This window comes from Gymnogyps californianus, chromosome 7 (genome assembly GCF_018139145.2).
Source record: "Gymnogyps californianus isolate 813 chromosome 7, ASM1813914v2, whole genome shotgun sequence".
Lineage (NCBI taxonomy): Eukaryota > Metazoa > Chordata > Aves > Accipitriformes > Cathartidae > Gymnogyps > Gymnogyps californianus.
Genome location: NC_059477.1, coordinates 21,421,828 through 21,448,433, shown reverse-complemented (window position 1 = coordinate 21,448,433; position 26,606 = coordinate 21,421,828). Strand labels below are relative to the sequence as shown.

The 26,606-nt window shown below is 36.4% G+C and overlaps 1 protein-coding gene across 2 annotated transcripts in view; it reads right to left on the bottom strand.

Annotated features, from left to right (window-relative positions):
* Window positions 1-26,606, bottom strand: part of TLK1 (tousled like kinase 1) — a 72,021-nt gene that overhangs the window by 7,261 nt on the left and 38,154 nt on the right. For both annotated transcript variants that reach the window (XM_050900015.1, XM_050900016.1), the window contains exons 5-18: window positions 26,051-26,097; window positions 25,614-25,700; window positions 24,399-24,488; window positions 23,458-23,550; window positions 22,111-22,221; window positions 20,216-20,352; window positions 18,780-18,968; window positions 11,439-11,505; window positions 7,694-7,791; window positions 4,284-4,365; window positions 3,906-3,997; window positions 3,730-3,819; window positions 2,807-2,976; window positions 1,499-1,634 (exon numbers count right to left, since the gene is read on the bottom strand). In XM_050900015.1, the coding sequence (XP_050755972.1) occupies window positions 1,499-1,634; window positions 2,807-2,976; window positions 3,730-3,819; window positions 3,906-3,997; window positions 4,284-4,365; window positions 7,694-7,791; window positions 11,439-11,505; window positions 18,780-18,968; window positions 20,216-20,352; window positions 22,111-22,221; window positions 23,458-23,550; window positions 24,399-24,488; window positions 25,614-25,700; window positions 26,051-26,097 (1,489 nt within the window). The remainder of the gene's footprint in view (window positions 1-1,498; window positions 1,635-2,806; window positions 2,977-3,729; window positions 3,820-3,905; window positions 3,998-4,283; window positions 4,366-7,693; window positions 7,792-11,438; window positions 11,506-18,779; window positions 18,969-20,215; window positions 20,353-22,110; window positions 22,222-23,457; window positions 23,551-24,398; window positions 24,489-25,613; window positions 25,701-26,050; window positions 26,098-26,606) is intronic.

Sequence of the window (26,606 nt, the reverse complement as noted above, 5' to 3'; positions counted from 1 at the left end):
CAAGTATAAACTGGCCACAAATAAACACAGTCTGTAAATTAGAGGATTAGGTTTCTAATGATCAGAGAACTGAGGTTATGGAACACACTTCAAATCAGATTACTGGGGACAAAACACTAACTAAATTTAATACAAAATGTCTGTAAGTTTACAAAAGAGATTATGTGACCTAACTGCCTGGAAAGGCAGGTAACCAGACCCAGTGACTGAGGAAATCCCTTCCAGGACTATGCTGCTGACAGTTTGTGCAATCTGCTCTAAACAGACTCACCCCCCACCTCAAACTCACTCAAAATACTTCCCTTCTTAATGAAGATTCTGGGCTCAGAGAAAGTGTGAATTAGAAATGCAGAGATTCATCATGAAGCTATAATGGTCACAGACCTTTTTTGATCTCTTAGTTTACAGCACCACTACTGCCTGTGGCATTTTAGATGAAATCCAAAGGCCAAAGTTTTTTGACATACATTCCTACAATAAAATATTTAAATTGGTGTTTAAATAGGTAAAGCATTAAAAAAAGCAGCAAAAGCCTAACACTTCTAAAATGCTTCAACTTGAGTAATCGTCTTTTCACAGCACGTGCGCATTGGCATTTGTGCAAGAGTATGTGTGTTTTCTTCTCTAAAAAATCTGAAGGAAAAGGCAAAAAACTTTATTACGTGCAACTTCTGAATATGGTAAAAGTTGCAGAGCAAATGGGCATGACACTGGCTTCTCCATTTAGAGTTACATTTCAGCTCCTGACTCTGATCTTGCTACAGGCAGAATGAGGAGAGAAAGAGCAAATGAATTCACAAGTAATAACTTGGCCAGTATAGGCTATTCCACCCACCCTGACACAGCTACCATGCATCCAGGCTCAAAGAACTACTGTGCCATGAAGAAGCTGCATCTTTAGAGAGCACATTCCAGACTAAACAGCTCTTCTGTAAGCAATGAAATACTTATTGTCATTCCTGTTCTGTAGGCAGCTCTAAAACTTGAGGTTTTTGGACAAGCATGCAAGTGCACACAGAAAAAAAATCACAGCTGCTGAGCTGTCATTAACCTTTAGGATGGAAGAGTAAATACTCTTTTGTCCTAAGGACATTACCTGATGGTAATCCCTGCTCTAAGATTTCCAAGGACTAAGCACCCACACTTAATCATCATAGGTCTGTCAAACGTCTTCAACCACCTGCAGCCGAAGATTAAACACCTGCTTCTTCAGGGAAACCATGTTTCTAAATCATAGTGATCATTTCCACATTTTTTTTTTTATATATATATATATATATATAAAAAAAATAAACAACACACACACACACACTCTCTTATCTTACTTGTTATGTTACCATTCTAACATTTGGGAATATCAACATTCACAGTACTGCACAAAAATCTTTGTTTATATTTTTAATTCTAGCTCTCTCTCCAAATTGGCTTTATAAGAGAACATTTATGAAATCTGAACAATAGCGCAGAGTCTAAACAGCAAAATCAAACAAGGCATTACCAGTAAGTTCCTGCTCCCTGTGAAGTTAAATCCATTCCATCCACACCATAGCTATCATCATCCATTATTTTGGACAGGCCAAAATCAGTGATTTTTATTTCTCCACATGCTGTTCCATCTACAAGAAGGATATTACCTATCCAGGGGAAAAAAGAAATTACCTCAAAAAAGCTAACAGAATGCTTTATTTTCAAAACCAGGTTCAATTTTCAGGAACATCTAACTTTATGAGGGGTGACAACTTTACATCATCTTTATATCCTCAAGTAACTTGACTATGACACATTTCAGTGCAGTCTCAGGAACTCTCTAGGTTATCATCACCATCTGAAATGGCGCTCTCAGCTGGGAGCTGGCTGGACAGCAAGGAAACACCAAAACGTAGCAGTATACCAAAATGTAGCAGTATACCAGTTACAATGAAGTTTCATATTTTTCTGCCCAAAACAAATCCTACACTACAGGATTCAGGGCTTGCATATGCCACAAAATTGTGGGAAGAAATTGCTGCAATACTACAAATCTTACTCCATGTGTTAAAAGTTGTACAATAATTTCTTGATATAAAAGTTATTTGATGAAGTTCCTCTGAGAATAAAAACTACTGAGACTAAGAATACATTCTGTACAATTCCATAATATGAGAGAAATCTGTATGAACAATTTATTACACAGCAGCAAGCAAACAGGCTGGAACTAAGAGTTACATTACAAACCCCACACTTGGAAGTGTAGCAGATTAAAGTACATGAAGAATACAAGCATCATTCATGCAAGGTGGTAAAACAAAGGCCATGGAATCAAGACAGAATACATCGTTTATGACAGTGCTTATTATTCATTGTGAAGAAAACTTCTGTAAAGTCCTGTTTTGAAGTGCTTGTGCTGGCATGCTGAAAGTGATTACCTATTTCAATCCTTTACAGGCTAAGAAATACATAAGGGAAAAATTATTTACACATCAGCATTCCACAATGATCAGGCAGGACTGAGCCAACTAATGATCTTATCTGTTTATATCACTAAATACCAATGTATGTATCTATGTGCTATATGATTTTTCTTCTACAAATTCAAATCAAAATAATACAAAGTAGAAAAGTTATGACAAACATTTTTCCAAAGAAAAGACAGATGATTTGGCCAATAAAACTAGAAAGAAAAGTACACCTTTTTTTCAGTTGTTTACAATAAGCCTGACATACAGAAGATAATTTTGTTATTTTCAGGCATGAATTACAAACAAAATAAAGGATTTAAAAAAAAAAAAAAAAAGAGACATTTTCAATTGTAACATTCCTCATTTACCTGGTTTAAGATCATAGTGTATAATAGGGGGCTTGATCTCATTGAGATACCGTAGTGCATTTACTATTTGCATTACAATGGACCTAGCTTCCTTCTCTGACATCAATTTATGTTGCTTGAGATAGAAATCCAAGTCATTGCCTTCACAGTATTCTAACACCGTGCAAAACCTAGGGTATAATTCAGAGAGACAAAATTAAATAAAGTATCAAACTGCACAATCAGAAATGGAGATATGACAACCTAGTTTGATACTGGCAAGTTTAAGCATGGCTGCCTGAATATTAAACTATATGAATGAAATTGTTAATAGAACACATGGCATAACCATTAGCTTATGAAAACTGACACCAATCAGAACATTAATACTCACCAAAACAGAAAATGCATCCATATTGACGAGAGGTTAAGTTAAAACAACCCCTTATTTATGTAGGCACGTTTCTCAATAGAAAAATATATTCATTATCCCTTAAGATGTGACACAATTTCATGCAAATAGGTGCAGCCCAGTGACCATGGGCTACACTTAGGCTAATAACACTCCTGATGTCATTTAGTGTTGGAAACTTGTCTAAGCTACAGCAGCCTTTTGGAGCTGCCCTGCAGCAGCCCTTGCTCTGCCCAAAAACATTATAGCACTGCATGTCCCTTTCACCCTCAGGACATCCTGTAGGGCTTGCTAGTCAGGTGTTGCAAAATACTGTTTTCATCACTTTATAGAAGGCCTGCAATATTTAGCCGAGACAAAATTCTGCAACTAGTGTGTTTTGGTTTTAAGTCCCCTTAAGGAAACCCTAAATGCTTTGGCTCAAAGCAAGAACATATTATTTTTGTTCAAATACTCTTCATTTCTGCTTATTTAATATACAGCACTAAAATCCTTGCCAAGTTCTAGAACATGTATCATTTTATGTACTTACGTATCTGTATCCAGGGAGAAGTAGTCATATAGCTTAACTATCCGTGGGTGATCCAGTTCTTTGTGTATTCTATACTCTCTGCAGGCATGTCTAAAAGAAGATGGATACATTAACCTTCGACAATCAATAAAATGCTATTTAATTTAACATATGAAGCGTAAGTCATTAATATTTACTTGTGGTAGTTTTCTTTCTTTTCATCCCTCCAGCTTTTGTTAAGCTGGTGAATCTTCACAGCAGCATATCTTTGTTCATAAAGATCAAAAGCCTAAAAAAGAAACCCACAAATATGGGAAAGTTATAACCAAAGATGATAAAAATAACACCCAATAAAGAGAGGAAAAAAATTGGCATGTAATTCACAAGTCTATTGACAAGTCTATTGTAATGCTACCTCCCTCCACAGGTTAATCGAAGTTTGCTCAACCAGTGTTTAAAGAGTATACCACATTACAATCCTTCTGCTTATTTGGATCCCCTTCCTCCCCCCGAAAATTAAATATACAAGTGTACGTGGCTCAAACATGAGATTTCGCAGACCCAACACACTCTACCTTGTATACTTCACTGAAGCCACCACGGCCAAGTAAATGGAGTAACAAATACCGTTCATTCAACGTGGGGTGATCTTTAAATCTCGAAAGAAAAAAAAATTCATTTAATTCTATTTGAGGTATACAAATAGAGTCTAAAATGTAAACCTCTTAGTATTACTTCTCAAATGGAGCTTTCTTTTTACTAGCAATATATAATATGCTGAACAATATTACACCATGTGTAGCCTTATGGCACAACTGTACATCATGGCCAATTTCAGTACCTTTTGACTATTTAGTGTACAAATGCTATCACAACACCATTGTCAAACCAGTAAATTCTGGCAAACTTTTTGTTATTTTTCTCTATTTTTGTGAGGATAAGAAAAGCACTCTTAAATTTAAACGTGCGATACAAGAGCTCTCTCTTCATTGTGCCAAATTTCAGAGAAGTCTCAAACTTCAGTTTTCTGGAACAGACGAGGAGGGTATCTTCCAATTTCACATGAAACATGACCAGAGCCGTTGTACATACCTGCCTCTTTTTAACAAACTGGATTTTACTAAGAAGTTAACAAACAACAAACAGCAATATGGGGAAAACACACCAAAGGACTGAATATCTGCTGGTACTCTAATCAAAAGCAAGAAGAAAACACTCCTTCCAAACACAAAATGATGCTGCAGGACAGAGAAAAGGACCATAGTCTCTCCTGAAATGTGCAGAAGACAAAATACATCCTTCCATCCAACTAGGGGGAAGGGAGGTGAATACTCATCACATTTCTAGTGCAATGATGAGACAACTACGCTCATGAATCTAGGGCCAGCTGCCAATTATACTGCATAGAAAACTTTAAGGAAGGGTTTAGGGCTAGTCTGCCAATAGGTCATCCCATCCTTCCATGTTCTCTACAGTTTTGGAGGTATGGTCATAGATAGTCAAGTATTTGAGGAAAGATGCATATTCTTGCTTACTGTGCCCCTTTTAAACATAAAACTTCCCTTTTCCTCACTATGAAAATACATATTTCAATGCTAAAGACATTTAAAAAAAATCATAAACAATAAGTAATGCACTCAGTGTAGAAGAAGTAACAAATATAGAGGCAGCATCATTAGGCGATTGATGTCATGTGACCAGTAGCCCAATTCTTTAAAACCACACTCAACAAATTTAGATTCGTATTTTCTTGGTCCTTCTATTACATGTATGCTTCTAGTAGGGCCAATCTTGTGAACCTTACCACCTTCCCTCTCCACTGCTGCTTTTGCTATTCTGTGTGGCTCTGTGGCTCAGAACCTGCACCTTGCAGGTAGCCTCAGCATCACGTGGGCTCTAAACCCAGACAGGGAAGCCCTAACCCACACTCTCAACTTGTCCTGTTATACCAGTGCAGTTGTAAAGAACACATGCAGACATACAAGTTTACCCATCTCTAAACTGGGCAATATTTCCTACTCTTCATTGTCAAGGCTGGAACCCTGAACAGGTGAGTTTGCTGCCTACTTTATATTTGGGATGCTTGGAGAGGGCATACATTGGTAAAGGGATATAGAAGGGAATGTTGCTAGAACAAGAAAGAGGGCTCAACTTTGCACCACAGCTGGAAGCTGAAAACCCAACAGGGTTTGAGTCCAGACCCAACAGCTGCTTCACTTCAGAACCCTCTCCCTTATCAAATGGCCAAGTTGCCAAGACGTGTTAGGAAAGACAGCAGGGGCTACAGACCTAAATTACTTCTCCATTGCTTCTGTCTTCTATATTATGAGTCTAAGCTGCAGCTTGGCCACTTGGTAAATACTCAAGTCTAAACTCCCACAAAAACATGAACACACAGTTTAAAGCTTTTCATTCTGTACCATAAAATGTGTCAACATTGACTGCAGAAAATGAGCAGTGAAGCTGCAGTATTCTCCTTGTCCATGTCCTGTAACTCCCTTTTCCACTGGGACTGTAATTTGGACATTCTTTGCCCCACATATGCAATATTTACACAGTCAAAGCCTGTCATTTTTCTGTGGCATTTATTCCTTCTTATTGAAGGATCCTTTTTTTTTAAAAAAAAAAAAAAAAAAACCTCTTCTAATGCAAACACTGAAGATTAAAAAAGGTTATCATTTAACCTGCAAAGAACTGCTTGTTTATTTGTTGTAGGACATTTATTTTTAAAAGAAAATATTCTGCCATCGAATTGTAAGCATCAACACCCATTATTTTCCATATCCAAAACACAACTCCAATTTCGCTACCAATTAGCACTATAGCCTCATGGTAACAAAAATTTTCTGTATTCCTGCAGGGTAGGTATGGGGACCATTAAAACAGTTAAGTACAATTTCACATCTTGTTGCTTTAATGTTTAAAAGTCTTAGTTTATATATAATTCTATTGTGTCTAAAAAGTAAAAAATAAAATAAAATCCTGAAGTCTTAAGGCTACTGCTTCATAAACATTTACTAGTGCAGAAAGAAAGAAGCCCAGTCCCATCATCTCCTTCTTCCTGGCTGTTCATTCCACCCTTGCACTGCCCTCTCTCCTCATGGCAGCATAAGCATCTTTGCAATTGGGGCAAAGAACTAGGCCAGGAAATTGATCCGGGGTTAAAATTAACCCAGAAAAAGAAACCACAGGAACTGGTTTTAACTTGGATCAATTTCCAGTGTCTGTTCAGTAAAGAAATGCCATTGCAAGCATGTGAAAGGAAACAGGGCAAGGGCATGATGAAGGAGTCAGGGATAGGCAGAACCAGTTTCTTTCAAGCAACAGTGCCAGCTTAAAGTGCTGGTGAAACTGTAGTGTTAGTATTTACCATCATGGAAAACAGACTAATTTTTTTAGTTATGTAATTATTACTTTCAAATCTGCATAGTAATAGCTAATATTAAATAACAATTTAACATTATGATATATTGCCATGCAAGCTGAAGTACAGAATAACATTTAACATAATACAAAAGACTTTGCATTTTTTTTTTTTTTTCCTACTAGGTACCTGTACCTAGTAGGAATGAGATTACAGTGCAATAAAACCAAAACTAATTTTAACTGCATCACAAAATTGCTGCTATTGCATCAAGCCTCCCCACCATTCTCTTGCATTGTCGTCAGCTAAGTGAATTGCATTAGGTTCCCTTACAAGTATTGTTTTTAGCCTAGTAATATGGTCTAGCAAGTTTTAGCTCTCCTGCACTATAAGCTGTGTATGTGTTATTTCTTGCGTACTCAATAAAACCATTAATAAGTTTACCAAATTATAAGTAAAGCCATTTTTTTAAGTTTAAATAAGTTGGTGTTTAAAATATATACATAAACAAAGAGAACCAAAGAAAAATTTATGAACGAGCCTCTCCTCTATAGGTAAAATGTGATTTTAGAGCATAATTTTAAAAATAGACTTGTAAAATTAAGACAGTAAGTCTCTTACTGTGAATTATCTTCATTATTTATTCTTTTCAGTTCTCTTATGTGAAGATTTCTAACTCTTTCCAAACGTTCAAGTTCTGCTTGTATTTCAGCTTCCTCCTGAAAATGAAAAGAATGGAATATAAAAGCTCATTTACTCCCCATTTGAAAAGGATATTTTTACCCCTGCATCAATACTAGTGGTGATGGAGGAACATTACATTACAAAACCCTGCTGAACTAGAAGAAAGCACTGCTTTTCTCTTAGAGCCAGAAAAATTCAGAAAGATAAGGCAAAAGCCTGTTTCAAGGAACCTTTCTGTCCATGAACCCACAGGTAATGGGACGTGCACAGTTTTGTTCTGCACTGTAGGGATGCTATTTGAAATGAGAGGCAGCTAGGTTTTGTACCTCAGCCAAGGAGAGAAATTATCTGGAAGCAGTCTGAAATTGATGTACAAAGAAGAAAAAACTGAGATATGTGCAGTTATAGATTTTGTACAACCGACAAATTAAGAAAAAACATTTAAAATATTTTGAGGCTGAAGTGCAAATCAAAAAAAGAATAAGTCATTACAGCAGAAACGTTCTTAAGGTGTTGATACAAGACACCAAAACCAAGTTAATTTAAAAAGATTTTTCCATTTGTATCTTATTAAAATTACAAATGCAGAATGTGTATTGCCTAAGATTTTGAGTGCAATTTCAAAAGAAGCATGGCAGGTATGAGCACATTCCCTAACTAACTTCAGCACTTAAAATTATCTCATCTTTATGCTACATATTAGAGAACACTGAAATAGTTGTTTATTCAGATTGTCTAAAAAAGTAAAGAATTCACGATGCCTAATTTGTGGAAACCTATGTATCTATACTCGAAGTGAAAAACGTACATTCGTTGAAAGACACTGTAGAAAGGGTTATATCTATTTCAGAGTTAGTACCTGTGGAACTTGAAAGTTTGAATAAAAGGGTGACAAAATTAGTCCATACCAGAAAGCTCGTAATTATGGAATTATTCTAGCTGAAAAGGAAAAAGAAGGTCTGGCATCTGATACGTATTTTTTTAGTAGCAGTGCCAGTGGAAGCAGTGCCCCACATCTCTTGTTATTTTGGTGCAGCCTCTTGTACAGCCACATGGTGAACTAAACTGGAAACTAATCTATCTTTTCTTTAAAAAAAAAAACAAAACAAAACCCGAAACAACAAAAAAAGCAAGCCTCACAAAAAGATACATATTTGGTTTTTGAAAGAAGCTAGATCAGTTCTCCAATCCAATTTATACTGTGACTGCACAACCTGGTGGTGCTGGTAAAAGCAACAGGGCAACAAGTCACGGCACAAGGGGATGGAGGCAGAAGTCAGCAGAGGGGAGAGAAAATGCTGTAAAGCTGGTATTTCCAAACATTGTATATCATAAAACCACATCCTGAAACATGAACTGTATTTATATAATCTAAAACACACACTAAATGACCACATTTCCAACGAGTTGAGGAGTCCGGACCAGATGATTTCAGTGGGTGTCCTGAAGCCCTCCCCATAAGCTAAGGAAAAAACTCTCTTCCCAAAACAAGACACTAGATGAACCTCCATTCAGAAAAAGAAAATCAAATTCCTAATAATTTAAAAGCTGGACTAAGTAACACTAATCTGCTAGCAGATCTGGGTGGACCATTTGTTTTTCCTAACATACAATGTCAAGGGTTTGTTTTTTCTTTTCCTGTTTATACAATCTTAAACTCTTTTTATATTTAGATTAATCCTTGCAGTTCTCTGTTAAATACCCTGAAGTGATATACAGTTCCTCATAACCCAGTAGTCCTTTATAAAGAATTCTAGCCCTTCTCCCCATGCAAAAGGCCACACACTTATACACACACAATTGTCTATGTACTTCCCAAAGGCTGACAAAAAAAAAAAAAAAAAAAAAAAATCCATCAGTTATGCCTCTTCTAGGCTTTTTTGTTCATATATTATGCAATTCAGTGGTTCTGAAAATGTGGTTCATAGGCCAATGTTAGTCCAAAGAGAACTGGCTGGTTGCATTGTTTCCAGCTGTTATTTAGGACACTCAGGCTGTGAATACCTTTAAGCAAGAATGAACCAGCTTAGCTGCCTCAGGTCACTGCTATATAAAAGGAAGTGAGAAAACAAGAGCCTCTCTCCAGGACCAAAGCTGCTAGCTGGAAAAGAATTTCCTGGGGAGCAGAAGGAAAAGAAAACTGGTGGTGGCAGCATGTACAGGGCACCAAAAATAAGAGCACCAGGAAAGCATCTGGAGAGTGAAAAGGAAGAGGAGCAGACAGCAAAACAGCATATGCAGAAGGAAAGAAGAAAAAAATGTAACCAGCAAAGAAGCACTAGGGAAGAAATATAGCCACGTAAAAAGAAGATAACAAAATTGTTTTTATTAGTTAACAACAAAATCTGTATCGCACGTAAGAATTAAAATGCAAATATGTATTTTTATTATTATTTTCAGATACATTCAAACATGATTTGCTAAGAAATAACATTTGTTTCCCCTCTGGCATTTAGTCAAGGAACTTCCTTCTTATACAGAGTACCTCAGCATTGATGCTCAAAGTGAAAACAAAATTCGGGTATTAAACAACTTTGTAACAGCTTCCTTCATATGTCACTTGAAATTTCCATTAGACTTCAAAAAAGTTAAAGCATGGGAAAAAACCTACAGAATTTCATAACAGAACTTCATGTGAAGTTGGTGCTATTTCTAAAGCATTAACAATGAAGAATTATGCAGGCAGTCTACTTCACTAGTGCCAACAAGTTTATATGCAGATTCCCTACCACAGATTCAAGTACTTTCTTGTCATATTCTTTAAAAACAGCATCAGTGTTCTCAAGGGGCCCAGTTCAGTTTATTATAGTAGGATTTATAACAGGTGACTTGTACATTTGAAGAGAACAGGCGTGAAACAGACTCTTGCAACATTTCAGGGAAAAAACACTATGACCTGTTTTGACTGAACATCTCAAAAACTACTGCTCAGCAGATAAAGGTACTTTCATTTCACACTTGTTGAGATATTTCTGCCTGCTTCAACTGTCATTCCTTTTCACAGGTTATTCCGCAAAAGCTTTGCTTAAATAAGCAATAATTTGTTAATATCATGATTATCTCATTACACAGATTTATTAGAATGATGAGCTTCAAGAAAAAAGTACTGTTTTTTTTCATAAGTCAAAAACTAGAGTAAAATATCTGACTGCAAAAATAATTTAAGATACAGAGAAAAGATTTTCCATAACAGCAGGAAAACTATATTCTCTCTTGCAACAGGTAGTATGCTGACTGATAACAACTGAAGTGGATACTGTAGATGATTAAAACATGCTAGTCATTCAGAAATGGAACGGTTTGTAAATTGGACCTTTTAAAGGTCAAAAACTAACGTAAAAAGCCCATATATCAAACTTGGCTGACTGCACTTCCTCAGCTCTGAAACAAGAGCAGTATTGGTGGCATCATCACTATTACCACTGTTAGAAGGATTCAAGGAAGCAGTACAGTGTTACACTGGATGGACTCAATACTACTCCCCTCTACTCCCAGTGTTTATGGTAAGTTGCACAAAAAAAAAAAAGCCACTATTAGGCATAAAATTGTACAGCACTTTTAGTATTATGTTTTCTAATCAGATAGCTCTCAACAAGCCCTCTCCTTATTTTGATAGTACTAGTTTTTATGGGTTTGGGCATGGTCAAAAAAAAAATCTTAGAATAACAGACCATATACATACCTTTTTGAGATGTCCTAATCGAAGTTTGAAAATTTCTTCCTGTTCGTGATACTCTGCTAGAGTCAAACTGAAAAAACAAACCAAACCAAACATGTAACTATAGCTGTTATATGATGGTAAACAAAACAATAGCATTCTTACTTAAATACTACAGTAAATACAGTATCTTACATTAATTATTTACTACCACAATACTAGGACTACATTTTTGAACCATCTGAACATCTTGGTTTGTAATTTCAGGGTCAAAACATACTTACAGAATACCTCTGTGTCTGGTATTCTGGAATATTAACTGCCTCTCCCACTGGACCATTTCTGTCCTCTCAGATAGCCTGTTAGATTATCTGGGTGCATCCTAAATCATATCACCATCCCAGTATTTTAGCTGATGCTACTCCACTGCTTGGTTCTCAACCCTAACACTTAATGAACCAAAGGATGGAGATCCAGAAACCAACTAGACAAGACTGATAACACTGGATTTTTGAGCTGTGATTTCAAGAACATAGTGCAAAACCATACATTCCAAGTTCATTATCACTACATTTTGCATGAGACCACAAATTCAGTTTTGAATTGGCATGCGACTCTCTTGCTTGTTCTCTTTTCATCTTCTGTTGAGAAAAGATTCCTGGCTACAATTAATTCAGTGGTCTCTCACTGTCTGTAGACTTGCTAGAACCCAAAGTCAGTTATCACCCAGAGGATCTAGACTGCTCATTCGGATTAGTAACTAAGAAACCCATGAACTGACTGCATGCAGTATCCATCTGACAAATGAACAAAAAAAGACACAGAAGACAAACTACCAAAGAAAAGAAACCAAAGAGACTTCACGTTCCAGAGAAGAAACCATACGCGTATGATGAAGGGGAACAGGGGATGGGGAAGGAGAAAGAGGTATGGCCTCCTTGAGAGGATTCACACAAATCTCTACAAATAAATTAAAATTAAACTTTTTATTGTTTTGCCTAGATCTACTATTTCTTGCATGATGCAAAGCTAAAATAGCATAATACGTTTTCACAAAATCCATATTTTAGCAGGTTCAATTATCAACTGTCCTGGGAAGATTAAGTTACACAAAGCATTTAGAAGGCTATACACGCTGTTCGTATTGCAAGTCTAAGGAACTAGAGTGTCTTGAGAATCACCAGTAGTTTCCCCAGAGGTGAGGCACACCAATTCAGATTTTGCTTACAGCAAATGCCAACTTCGATAAAATTTGCAGAAATCTAATAAACTGTAAGACTTCTTCCTCCCTTTTAAATTTGGATGAAGTTCGCCATAGTTTTCAGAATTCTAAACCCTGCATTTATTGGGTCACAAAAGTTAATAAAGGAGTGCATCTTTTCAGGATAAAACCTGGTGGTTTTGAAGCTTTCATAGAGACCTTTCCTATTCCTGATTTCATAAATACTCAATTTCGCTGCCCCTTTTCTGACTTGGCCAGGACAGAAAATTGAGTTGACCAGATATTCTCCATGAGGATTAGTGAAATTGCTGGATTCTTTTTTGACCACAGCACCTAAATTTCCAAGAGCCTGGAAACAGCTTCACAAGACTGTAGTTATTTCATCAACCTTCTGGTCTTTAATGTATAGAAAACACTCAGATCAGGTGACAAAAGCACCCATGACCTCGTCCTGTCAGAATGTGAGAAAGCAATGCTTTCTTTTAAGAAGCATCATACAAAGTTACCCTGCGTCTTTTTTCCCTATTGGAATGAAAAGCAGCCTTGTATTCCAGTCAACAGACATTCCCAAACACTCTGAAGGCAAGAGAGTGAGGAAATTTGCCTCCAAGAAAGGCAATAGGTCCCTTAGTACCAGATTTTGGGACCAAACGTTTATGTTCTTTTCCTGGGAGCATCTCCTCTGGTTTTAGACAATTTATGCTACATCTTAAAAGAAGAGGCGTTAAAGCAAATGTGAAATGGGGTGTCTCAAAAGCTAGGGAAAGCTGGCAATGCATTCTCTGTACAGTCCAAACAACAGCAAGAAACCTAAGAAAACAATGCTTTAATTCCTGCTCTAACACATCTGCTAGACCTATCAAAGAGAGCATCAAGGCCACACTAGACAACTCACAGCAGCATCCCTGACATTTTTTCAGTACTTCTATTCAAACAGCGAACTACTCTAACATGGATTAAGTTCTCAATTAAAAAAGGCAAAGGATCAATGCCAATGTGTATGAGGTTGAATATTATTCTTCCCAGATTCTTGTCTGCAGTATAAAGTACAGGTTTGTGCATTTCCAGAAACACAGATAGTAAAGTTTCTCTTTCTCAGGAAGAAGAGTATTTAGGTGGCTTAGCAAAGCTGAACCACAAGTAAAACACACTGAAAATACGAAGTTTATGACATGACCTTCCCAAATTTTCATTGAACACTGAGAGCCCTAAAACGATAGATCCCCTGAAAAACTAACATAATATAGGAAATCTGGTCCTTTTTATAAAACCTCAGCTATCTATGCAGAGTTATGACAAAGTGCCTAGACAGCTCTAGCAAGTATTGCCTTCCAAAATGTTCTTAAATAGCCCTCTTCAGCACAGAGCACAAGTTAGAGGTCATATTGAAAACATTAAGATTCAAAGTCACTCTTTCCATGTTTCCATGCTATATCCCAATAAATGACTGTTTTCCATTTTTCTATTTCCTTACAAATCTAACTCTCTTAGAGGCACAGCATGATTCACAGCAATTTGAAACTCGTTACTGACCACCACATTTTGGAGAAAGGCATATAAAATGCTGAACTGTACACAGACAGAGTCACTTTGGATTTTGTTCGTTTACTTATGAAAAACAAAACTTTATTCCCTCATATTCAGAAACATTTACTTTTTTTTTTTAGAAGTAGGAGTTTATTACTTTTTATCTATAAATATACTGTACTTCATATTCGTATTAAAATAGCACATGACAAATAGCAGTAAAACAATGACAGTGTGCATGCTGTCTGTTTTCTGGCTATAAGCCACCACCCGGCTCTGCACAGGCTGAAAACACCCAGCCTAGAGACTGCTTCCCATCAGCCCATTGCCTCCCACCTGCATCCACCCGCCACCTTTTGCAGGGCAGTGGCATGCTGGAGGCATCTTCTGAAAACAGAAGTCACCTACGAGACACAATCATTCCCGCAGAAGGGGCTACTCCTCCATCACCTGAGGCACACAGGTCTCATCAGATGCGGAGGAAGAAACGTTGAGGAGCACAGGGGAGGGACATCGGCCAGAAACAGGCTGCTGCCATCCCCTAAATGAACTTAAGTTGGATAGTCAGGCTTGAGGCTAATCTGAGGAGCATTGGGGAAGAAGGGCAGCTGGGAGTAGGTTGCAGGAATTACTCTGGTAACAGTCTGGTCCTGACCGTGATCTTTTCCGCTCAAAACTACTGTGCAATAAATGCTGTATTTTAACTGTCTACAGCCAAATGAACTATCATACACATGCAATGAATTCCTGAAATTTCCAAAAAAGCACTGGGCATATTCTGTGCATGTAGCATAATTTTCCTGTGATGTGTAGGGCCATCGTGTGCCACCTTTACTTGTCGCTGGAAGAAAGTGGACAGCTTACCTGGCCTGAAAGGCTTGATTATCACCAATTTAAACATTTTTTTAAATTAGCAAAAATAGGCCTTCCAAGTTGTTTAACAATGTTTTCGCAGCCAAATTTCAAAGGCTTTGACACAGTATGCATGGGTAGACATAACCAATCCTCTCTGCACTTCTTCCTCACAAGTTCAGACAAAACCTTCTTCTATGATCAACACACTCTTACTAATGGGTACAGACAAGACAAAAAAACAAAATGGCCACGTACTCCTCGGTTTTTATGATGATCAAGCCTGGCACATTCACAACCCTCTCTCCTCCCATCTTTTCCCAGTTGAAAAATCATCCTGCATACATAGGCACAGCAGAATGCGGCCATGCCCCCAAACAGCCATACACACATCCAATACAAGTTTTTGGCTACAATTTGTGAAGCGCTCCTTTTTTGGTCCAGCCTTATTCTCACTCTAGTTCCTTGAATTTCTACAAGGACGGGCAGACGCTGACCAAGTCAAAGCCTTCCATGAGGTCTTTTTGCCATTGTTTCCATGTTTGCCTGAGAAAGAGACTGCCTCAGGAAAGGAGCTGTCTTTACTTGTCCTGTAAAGCCCAGACACATTGTTGGCACTTCAGCCTGAAAAAGTTTCTGAAAATATTTTTATTTGTTCCATACAGAACAGAATGCTCCCTCTAAATCATGCATTCGTTCAGCTACAGTAACAAACTCTGCCAGCTCCCTCTGCTCTCCTACTCCAAATTGCATGCAGGGACAAGGATGCATGCAGACTCCCATGGAGGAACGGGGAAGCAGAGGAAGAGGTGACTGGGAAGTGAATACAACTGACACGGCTGAAGCTGCACAGGAAGGACTACGCCACCTGAACTAAGCAAAACGTTGCTCCTAGAAATAATTGTCTAGTGAAATAAGAGCTGCTTCCAAGAAGTGGGGACTAGCATTATAATCTCTCAAGTCTCCAAAGAATTTGGAATAGAGTTTTCGAACAGATTTTTCCAGGGCTAAGAAGGCAACCTCCACTTCAAATAAATGTTTTTTCTTTAAATAAATTTCAATTTATTCCTTTCATGTAAGACTAATGAAATGACTGCTCAGTAGAAAAGAGATCTCTCAAAATTGAAACTACTTTTTCGTTTTGGTTTGGGCCACAAAAAGGGAAAGAATGATGGAAAACCAGGACAGTGTTTAGACTCATCTGTTGCATCTTATTTAAACACCAAACCCACCATTCACTCACAGGACTCTGGCAGATAGTCACTTTTATACTAATAACTTCAGTGCTAAAATTTTGCTTTTAAAGTCATATCAGACACCACAGTATATACAGCTAAACTAAAACAATATCCTTATTAAGAATGCCTCAGGCAACACCTTCAATCCCTTTCAAAACAGTTAATACCTGTTTTCAGAAAGGGCTTCAATAATACTGCTTGTTACAAAGCTATAGATCATTCTGTCTTGCCAATACCTGCAGCTGGAGACATTTTCTAAAGCAAACAACACAGTGGTAGAAACACTTGTTGCTAACATCTGCTAGCAAGTTGTTTGTTTGTTTAAAAAAGATCTGCCTAATCACTTGCATATATATTGTACTGATTTACTACTGCTTTAGTTCATTAATCTCAAGCAGCTCTGCATTTCCCCATGCCTCTCATAAACAGAACCTCTTCCATTTGGCTATACTAATTAAGATCATTACTTTTGAAGTAACACAGGAACAGTGATAAGCACAATGTAATAGGAGGGAATCACATACAGCAGATGACAAATTTACTCTAAAATGGAAGTGCACAATTAATAATTGTTTTACCAAGATACACAAAAAATTTAATTCTGTACTGAGAAGCAGAGAGGAGTCAACACGTAATACTACTACACAAAATTATAATGAATCTTAAACACAAACATTTTAAAAACCCTTTCAAGTAAAGGCCTAAGAGCATGATGCAGCTTAATGATTCTGTGATCTCAGGACACATTACAGACCTTCTCAGAGGTCTGAAACAAAATTTATAAGCGTATTGTATAGGCAAGCAACCTCATATCTAGATTACATAATGACCAAATTAGTATACTTAAAGGCAAAACAGTTTTGATTCAATAACAGCTTACATTTATGCTAGCATTAGATACAAAAGGGCAATTCTGATTGTTCTCTTGGCAATTCCATAACCAGCAAGCATTTTCATGTGCCACTTAACTTGTAACTGGTTAAGCCAAATGAAATGAAAATTTCAGAAGTTTTTAGTAATTTGGAAATTATTTAAAACCGCATAACACCAGAAAATATTCAGAAGTCTATTACCAGGAATTCACTTGTCCTACTTAATAAATAGAACATGTCTTCTGCGTTTTTTCCCAAATGTATATTTTATCACCTCCTAAAGCAGCAATAAGATTATAGAAATTTAACATGAATGAAGACACGACCAAAAGCTGGCAAATTAAAAGTTCTGTAATTTTCCAGGTCTTTTCCATTACTTAAATGTTACTTTTAATAACAAGAGGTATTACATTCAAACAAAAAGGTATTTTTAACATGACGGTACTCTTTATGGTACTATTCAGAAGTATTAATTATGTTCTAAGAAGAAGAAACGTAGGCACTAAGTATTACTAAAGAATCAATTTGAGCAATGACTCTTTAGCTCTCTACCAAAATGCATGAGTAACACTCATCAAGATTTGCTTACATCGCCAGCCTTACTATTGTATTTTCACGATATTTTTATCACAGCCAAACAATTTCACAATGTGAACTTTAAGAATGATGCACTATGCAAAACATATGCAGCTGTCTTCAAACTGATGGCCCAAACGTATGTATTTTGCAGATCTAACCAGAGTAATTTATTTACCCCCCACCCCCAGAGCTATAAATTACTACCTCCACAAGTGAGAGGTGACAGGTGACCATGTTCAACACATGTAGCCTATTTCTGCAAAGCAACACAGATTAATTTGTTAGTGTTTTTAACCCTAGTTATTTACTTTTTATTTAAGCTGACTAGGAACAGATACACTATCAGCTGCAGCCTCTTAGCATCAAGGGCAATAACTAGTATCTCCAAGCAGCAACTTCTTAAAATACTCAAATTAAATGTCAAGAACACATCTGTCTGTGCCTTGAATTATACCATTTCTGTCTGCAGGAAAAAATGTCACTTGAAAAATGGAGAATTCTTTGATAGCTCTCAATCTTTATGTTTAAATGACAAAAAATTTCAACATTGTCAATATGTAAAATGGGATCAGTAACTTCTGACAGTTGCTCTCAGGATCTAGCATTTGGGGCGGGGGGGGGAGATTTTTTCTGCTTGTTTTTAGACATGTCTTCAAATACTAAAGGCTGAAAAAAGCTTTTCCTGTCAGCTAAAGACTGTTATATGAAAAATGAAATGATCTCTAACTGAAGGAGAGGCTCCTAAACCAATGTGTATCAAGAAAAATTCAGGAGGTATCAGTGACATCACAAGAGTAGGAAATCAGAATAAGGACTCCTCTAGATCAGGAAAACAGAAGGAACGTTGCATAAACACAGAATGGGCCTTTCTCTGGTGACTTTACCAAAAGTAAATTGGGCAATTGTACGACATCTTCATAGGCAGTGGTGCAAATTTCCCTAACATCAGCAAGTCATCAGTGAGAATATAGCTGCTGAATATACTGAGTGTCTTTTTATGCTGTTATTTGAATAGAACTCATACAGACAATATCTGAGAATTTATGTAAAAGACTGATTGAAATGTTAAACTTACAGCTGTGGTAAATTGGGTCTAACAAAGGGATCGTTTTCTGCCCCATTCACAGCTTTATTTTTCCTCTGCTTGGGTTCAGAATTGGCAGATGGTGCCTGAGAATTATTTGTAGTTGGAGGCTTTCGCTTGGCCAGGAGCTTTCTTTGCCTTTCAATGTCTTCCCTTTGTTGATTCACCCATTCTTGCTGCCTGTAAACCCCAAAAAAAGCTTTATTAAAGTTTCATCATTTTGCATTTTTTAAAGAACTATCTTTTTAACTGATAAAGCATTAAGAAATTTTAAAAAAAACTTACTGTACATGTGAAAATTTTTCCTAAGAAAAAGAACACCAATGTTCTTCATGCGGTGGAAAAATTTTGCTAAAGTTTTAGTACAATTTACTTTTGAAATATGTGGTGTTTTTTTTTTTTGTTTTGGGGTTGTTTTGTTTTTGAAAGTGTTACACATGATTTCTGCACTAGAAAAAGAAAAAAAAAAAGTATCTGAGCTGGTGGATACCTTCTTTTATACCGTCAAAAGAAATGTTAGAGAGTCAATAGAGAGTACTTAATTTTTATAGGCCAAATACTGAATTTGATCTGACCATTCCCAAATAAATCATCGGTTTGGTTGTATGGCAAACAATTACAGCTTTTATGCAAAACACATATACAGATTGTTTTTAAGACTGTCTTAAAAAACCAATGCCCTAGGCAATCACATAATGCTAAGACTATATATTGCCCTTCAAAAACTAAAATCTTGGTGAATTACTTTTTTTTATCTCTCTCTCCCCAAAGATTGAATCAGACTTGTTACCGAAGAACACCTTTTGAGGCGTTGCATAATTATTTTACCACCATCTCTGATGGTCTCCCAGAGCCCTTTTCCTTGGCCCCGTCTCTGCTGAAACACCTGTTGCAGCAGCTCTTTTCCAGGTGGCTGCTTTCCCCCATCCACTTGCATTAGACCCTATCTGAGGCTGACAGATTTGTCACTCCTCCTTCATGGCACTGAGGAGCTGGATGCCTGAAAAAGCTGCTACAGTGAAGGGTGCACAGGCAGCACCTATGTGACCAATGAGAGCTCCACAGACCTCATCTGCCCCAATGATCACTAGTGATACATGGTTAGCTGCTTGAAAAAAATCACTGATTTAGTTTTATAGCTCTTTCTACCAGCTGAGCTGAATAATTACGTGCTGCTCATTTAGTACATTCATGCTTTTCTAAGGATAGTTAAAATCAAGTGAAACCAAACTGTCTTTCAAAGACACCCAGCCTTTGTATTCTCTCAGTTGATTAAGGGAGTTCTGTATTGTATTCTCAGTCTTCAAAAGGCAAAGCAAAATACAACGTATGAAAAGCCGCTCCAATCCTAGAACCTTAGTAATAAAAAAATCCACTAGAGGGAACTAACAATTAGTGAGAATTTTAAGAACATAGCATTGACTAACTTCACAAGATTTTGAAATGCAAAGCCATCTGTCCACTGTTCAGTAAATGAAGCACCATGACGAACTGTTGTAAAATGCCCCAGGCGTAATCTGTCTTGCATGCTCTTCTCTCTGCTTGCCAGCTTTTCCTGTGTGCTCTAAGAAAACAAAAAAATATTCATATTTAGTAATACTAAAGTGTTCAAAAAGTCAGTAAAACATTCAGGTTTTTTTCCTCCAACAATTTTCTCAGGGAGGGATAAGAGGAGAGTAGGTGAAAATATCTTTTATTACTTTACTCCATTTATTCGAATTTCTGCAGAACTGAAACATCTGCAGTTGTCAGAATTGGTACTAATAACGATTTGTGCACAAAAAAAAAAATCTGAGTTTGACTCAGTTTTCCTATTAAGTTCGCTGTTCTTTCATAATTAACAGAACATTTTATTTGTAAATACAGCAAAACTGATAGAGTATCAGCATCATACAGGCATATAATTAAGATTATGTCTGTACATGTCTATTATACTAAATGAGCCTGCTTAGGTATCAGGAAGAGTGCACCTAACTATACTTAGCCTGGAAACTCCCTTGACAGAGCATCTATGTTACTACTTGTACCAAACTGACTGAGCTCAGGAATCTGTACGTGGGAATGCACTGCAGGTAGACTTAACTGCAATCAGATATTCACTTGCAGTAATAGAAGCAGATACCCTTCTCAGAACCAGTCACTACTACCACAAAGAATCCTTGGGATGTGATAAATGACTGAGTCTGTCTAGTCTGCTTCAGCACAAGAAGAAAGAGCACTGTGAATACCGCTGATGGACAGAAACTTTTTTAATTGTTACAAATGCTTGCTTCTCAAGAAATGCCTATGGCCCAAAATCACACACACACATGCACAAAAGCGAGAAGCTAACAGAATTAAGGATCTTTGTGCAAACAGACTTCTAGACTGAAGAGAAGGCCTGCATGGCCTTTCATGAAAAACGGTCTACGTGATATTCTCAGTCTGAAGGCGCTCACCTAGCATCATGCTGAACAGATCTGATGCATCTTTTCCCTGCATTCCCCTCATGATGGAACTTAAAAAGGACTGCAATATTTTATTTATGGCATGCTAGCAAGGAAACTCTCCCTAATCTTCTAACAGATCAGTTTGTGCCCTTGTATCTGATAGCAGCATCTAGTGGTTAGTGTTAGGGAAGAGACTTGCCTGTTTACCTTAAACTTTTTTGTATCCCAATTTGTAATAAGCTGATTTTCTATTCACTTTTTATTAGATTTTTTTTTTTAAATAGGACTATTTTAGAGAAGAAGGAGAGAAACAAGGTATCCTTGTCTTTTAAGAAATTGCTGCTAGTTTAAATATAGTTGGCATTAAATTTGCAATAAATATTTCTTTCATAGTAGTATCAAGGTAGATGGTCACCTCCATTTCCTTGTTTCCATTAATTCTGAGCTAACACAGCATTTTATCATTTTACATCAAAAATTATCTCAGCCACTTAAGTGTCTCACAAAGACATTTTATCTGTGTCCTCTCCACAACAGATTATGTTCAGAAATTTTTTCATCCGCTGTAATCTTCTTCTTAAAGTTTGTCCAGAAAATTTGCTACATACTAAATTCTTATCTTTAATGCTTTGCTATATCTGAATTACTCACAATGGGAAACCCCTCCTTAAATTAAAAAAGGCACATTTTCCATGATATTAAAAAGGCTCAACATTTTATTTTGCCTATTTGGGCTTATAAAAACATTTAGTGCCAGATAGAGACCATGCATATGAAGTTTCAGTCTCAGAGACTAATGTGAAAAAGTTAAAGTGAAAATGAAGGAATCATAATGGAGTTCTACAGCACCCTCACAGTTTTTATCACACAGATTTTAAAAGCAGTAAACTTACCTTTTCAATTAGAAGCTTCTTGCTCATTGAAATACATTTGTTTAGCCTTTCTTTATATTTTTCAAGTAGCTTTTGTTGTTCATCTATTTGTCTTCTAAGATCACAGTTAGCCTAATAAATATATACAAAATATGAAAAGATATATCGAAACACTACTTTTTTAATCAGCTGTCACAGAAAATAAAGGCATGTACCTTCACATGACTAAAGTGAGGAACATGCATAAACATATATATAGGCAAAAATCTCATTTCACAGATCTATCTCAATCTGTAGAAGGATGTCTTGCTTCCTTTTTTATTTCCTTTACACTGAGCTGCATTCTGCATTACAGAGTATTCAGCATATAAATAATATATAAAAGCATTGTATCAATCACTTTTCCAGTTGTCCAGTGTTAAACTGGAAGTTTAATTTTAGCTCCAGATCCTTTACATCTGATTGCTGAAGTCATGTGAAATCCTAATGTTTTTAATTTAAAAGGAAATAAAAAATTCACAATGATAAAAGTTTCAATTATCTGAGTAGGAAGTTTAACAAGTTCCCTATGTTCCAATTACATTTAACTTATTACCTTAAAAAAACCACAGCAATATTATTTTGTTTAAAACTAAATGTTTAAAAAAAAAAAAAAAAAAGGGTTAGGTTTGTCTATCCCACACTGTTGAACATGTGCTATAACAGTCTACATGTACAATTTTATAATGTATGATTGCACAGGTTAATATGTACTTGTACACATATAAACACTAACGAGACTACAACTCGTGAATACAGGGTTTTTTGTTTCATATTTCTATATATCACCTCTCCAACACTTCTTTCAAGAGCACAAGCATTAAGATTTTTTTTCTGAAAACAGGTCTTAGAGCACAGTATCGCATAGGTTTCTTATTAAAAGTAGTTATTTATTGCCCATAATAATTTCTGTCACAATAACCTCCATTCTAAAACTGCCAGCAGTTGTCCCACTGATAACTGCTATTCACAATTAGAACAACAAAAAACCCACCTGTTACCTGAAATTATATTATGAACTTAAGGAATTAATCAACTGGCTGCAAAACAGCATCAGCTTTCTTTGTACCTTCAGAAAGCTATAAACATATTTAATCATTAACAAGCCGTAGCACAGAAGCAGAAAAAAAACCCTTACGCATTTCATTTTATAGACTTGGATTTTCAGGAAAAAAAAAATTACAAAAATTAAAAACTCGTTTCACCTTTTAATTTAGGTAACTAGGGTAATTTTTAAAAACAAGGATTATTCAAGCATTTAAAATATTTGCCTCAGATTCACTGTGTCTTGTTCTGAATAAACATCTTTACCCCATATCTAACACTTACCCTGAGTAAGTCATCTATACGACCTTCTTTCTTTTCCAAGTCTTGATTTTTATTACTTTCTAGTGCAGCTAATTTCAGCATTGTGAGATCGGTCTAAAAAGAACATTTTGAAATATTTATCCTTTCCTTTAACAATTACAGCATTATTTTTCTCATGTTTGCTATGTAGAGAAATAAACTACGTCAAAACATTCAACAAGACCAGCACATCTGATTTTCATGTGTTTTGAAAGTGACATGGAAGGTTCTTATTCAAAACTGCTTTCCCTCTTCATGAGGACGACTAAACAGTTGGGAGAAACCACTAATAGTGTTAAAAGACTTCATCACTAATTGAAAAGTTATTGTTCACAAAAAAGCATATAAAATAGGGCAAGAATGTAAATGTCAGCTAATTACTTTAAATTCTCTGTATTTGGTCAACAGGTGAAGTAGCCTTGTTCTGACTAACTTGTGAAAGAACAGAACACGTCAGAAATGACAGAGAGGATAAAACAGTTGCTTTCGGCTTTTAAAAGTCATGACAGAACTATATCTTGATCATTTTGATTACCATCTCATTTTCTTTCTTCAATGTCATATTTTAAATGCAATATGACAACAGCAGCTGTCACTTCAAATATAGCCTGAAAGAGCAGCCTCTACTTCTAAGATCACGCAACAGCTAAAATCTTGAGCAAAAGCCCACCAACGACACGGTCATCTAACTACTCATGAAGTGCAACGTTGGCAGCACAGCAAGTGCAGAATACAAAACTAATCAGAGAGATTTAAATTATGAGCTGCTGAACTTAACAGAAAAATGCTTTGGCGGACTGTAAAAAGCAAAGCTTTTGAAAGCCTTTAAGAGTTGAGAAGTCGTTGAAAGACAAAGAAATAAACATATCAGTTTTTTCTACAGTCTGAAGTGATATAGGATAGCTCTACTCAAAAATAGTTACCTGAGTAATTTTAAAAGATAACTGCTTTGGTTGCGTGATAGGGTGGTCCCCAAAAGCTAATGAAGTAGGAGAAGGACTATTCTGTCGAACCTGGAATACATGAAAACAAAGGACTTTAGACACAACTGTAATATTCAATTATGAACATAGCCTTGTTTACAACTGTTGGCAGGAAAATCATATAGAATAGAGAAATAAGGTATCTTTATTACAGAAGATACTACTTGGAGCACTGCATTGAGAGCTATCACTATGCTGTTATATATCACTTGCAGTTTAGAAAGGATGCAATATATTCTCTGAGAAAACTAAGATTGTCACTTTTGGGAAACAGACTGAAAGATTTAAGACAATACAAGACTGACATAAGGTGATGTTAGTCTTACACAGACTTATTTTTTTTTATTCTAAGCTTTCACAATTCAAAAATAATGTGAGTCATTTTTGGACTGGTTATTTCCAATGGGAGAACCAGAAAGGGGAAGCTAGTGCAGATCAGAACACAAATCCCGTTAATGAAACTTCCCCAAACCCACTAGTTTGTGTGAACGAGACTGTTTTCAAGCCAAATTCCACAATCTGTATTACACTCCATACTGTTAGCCAGAATAAGAGGATGCCTGAAGTTGAAAGTACATGGAATAAAAGCTGAGGTCTACCAGCAGAAAAAACAAATCCTTTCTGTAACTGGCAGAATCTGTTTGGCCATTTAGAATCACATGTGGGTATGCTTAACACTGAAATTGTGCATATGAGGAGGAAAAAATTAATTAGCAAGACCAATGAAGAGAATTTTAAAAGGATACAGGCAAATTAGGTTTCAATTATTTAAAACCTTATGATTTATCAAAAACTGAGCTTTTAAAGTCCTGAGTTAGGGGTTCAGTTTTCTCATAAGTAACAAAAATCCTCCCCTTTTTTGGGAGAGGCTTGTGAATAGGTGTCATTAGAATGCTTTAACATTTATTCAACATTTTACATAATTACTTTGTATTTAAAAATTATGTTTTAGAAAAAAAAGTCCCAGCATTAACAAAAAAATTTTAGTTTTAATATTTAACTTGATGCTTTTTTTTTTTTTTGCTGTTGAAAGAATGAACTCCTTCCCAGGATTCCTTCCTTTGAAAAGTCTTCCCTTGAATATAGATTCTTTTCAATTAAGCTACTTTCAGGCTATGCAAGTATCTCCAGCAGTTATGAACTTTCCAAACTTACAGAAGAAGGAGCGGAATGTGAATTTTGAGGAGATCGGATTGCAGGAGGTACACCTCGCACTGGACTAGAGCCGTTTCCACCTTGGTACTGTAAAGAAGATATGGCCCTCCAATTAGTCAGTCTTCTTATCAAAATACATTATACAGCTCATCTGTACACAGAATTTGTAAATAGAATTGTATTACTTTTATTAGTGTAGCCTTTGGCCATTTAAAGAAAAGCGTGAAAGAAAATGGTTTTTGTATTTTAACTCAGGCTGCAACAAGAGATCACTGCATCTCTACTTCAAGGTTTAATACTCGTAAACTTACACAAAGAAAAAAAAGTATCCTCTCAAGAGGCCTGTCCATTACAAGCAAAAATTCTGTAACATCCAAAAAAACCTAAAAGTAAATTCTACAGCTAAAGTAAATTTTACAAACACACAGAAACCTTACCTCAAAATAGTCACTAATCTTGTGACCACGTCCCCCAATATTCTTTCCTGAAACAAACACATTAGAATTGATTAAATAAATTACTTATAGATGCCTCTTACATTTCTACCTATAGAGTCATTATAGCAAAGTCTTACCACTTGTTAATTGGTTTTCTTTGATGTGCTAATATGTGATCTCCCTACGTAGATAATTAAGGGATTGGCCACAACAAAGAGATTTGCATATTCCATTCATTGAGAAATCAGAAATCAAGTCACACTTCAATTCCTAAACCAGACTAGTGCAGACTTAGCAGTAAGCCTAGACCTCTTCTAGATAACAGGAAACTCATCTCTCATCCTACAGATCAAACCTTTAGCTCTAAGTCCCTGCCCTTTTCAAGCACTATCTCAAAGTTCACCCACTTCCAAAATACCAAATTAACCAAGTGTATTAACGTTACATGCTTCAGGTGAGTTATTGTACCCAAATGTTCAGCCCAAGGACTTCCCTAAGTGCCAATAACAGCGTGGGCATGGAGGATGACAAGTTTTTCCATTCCTCCCAACCTGAT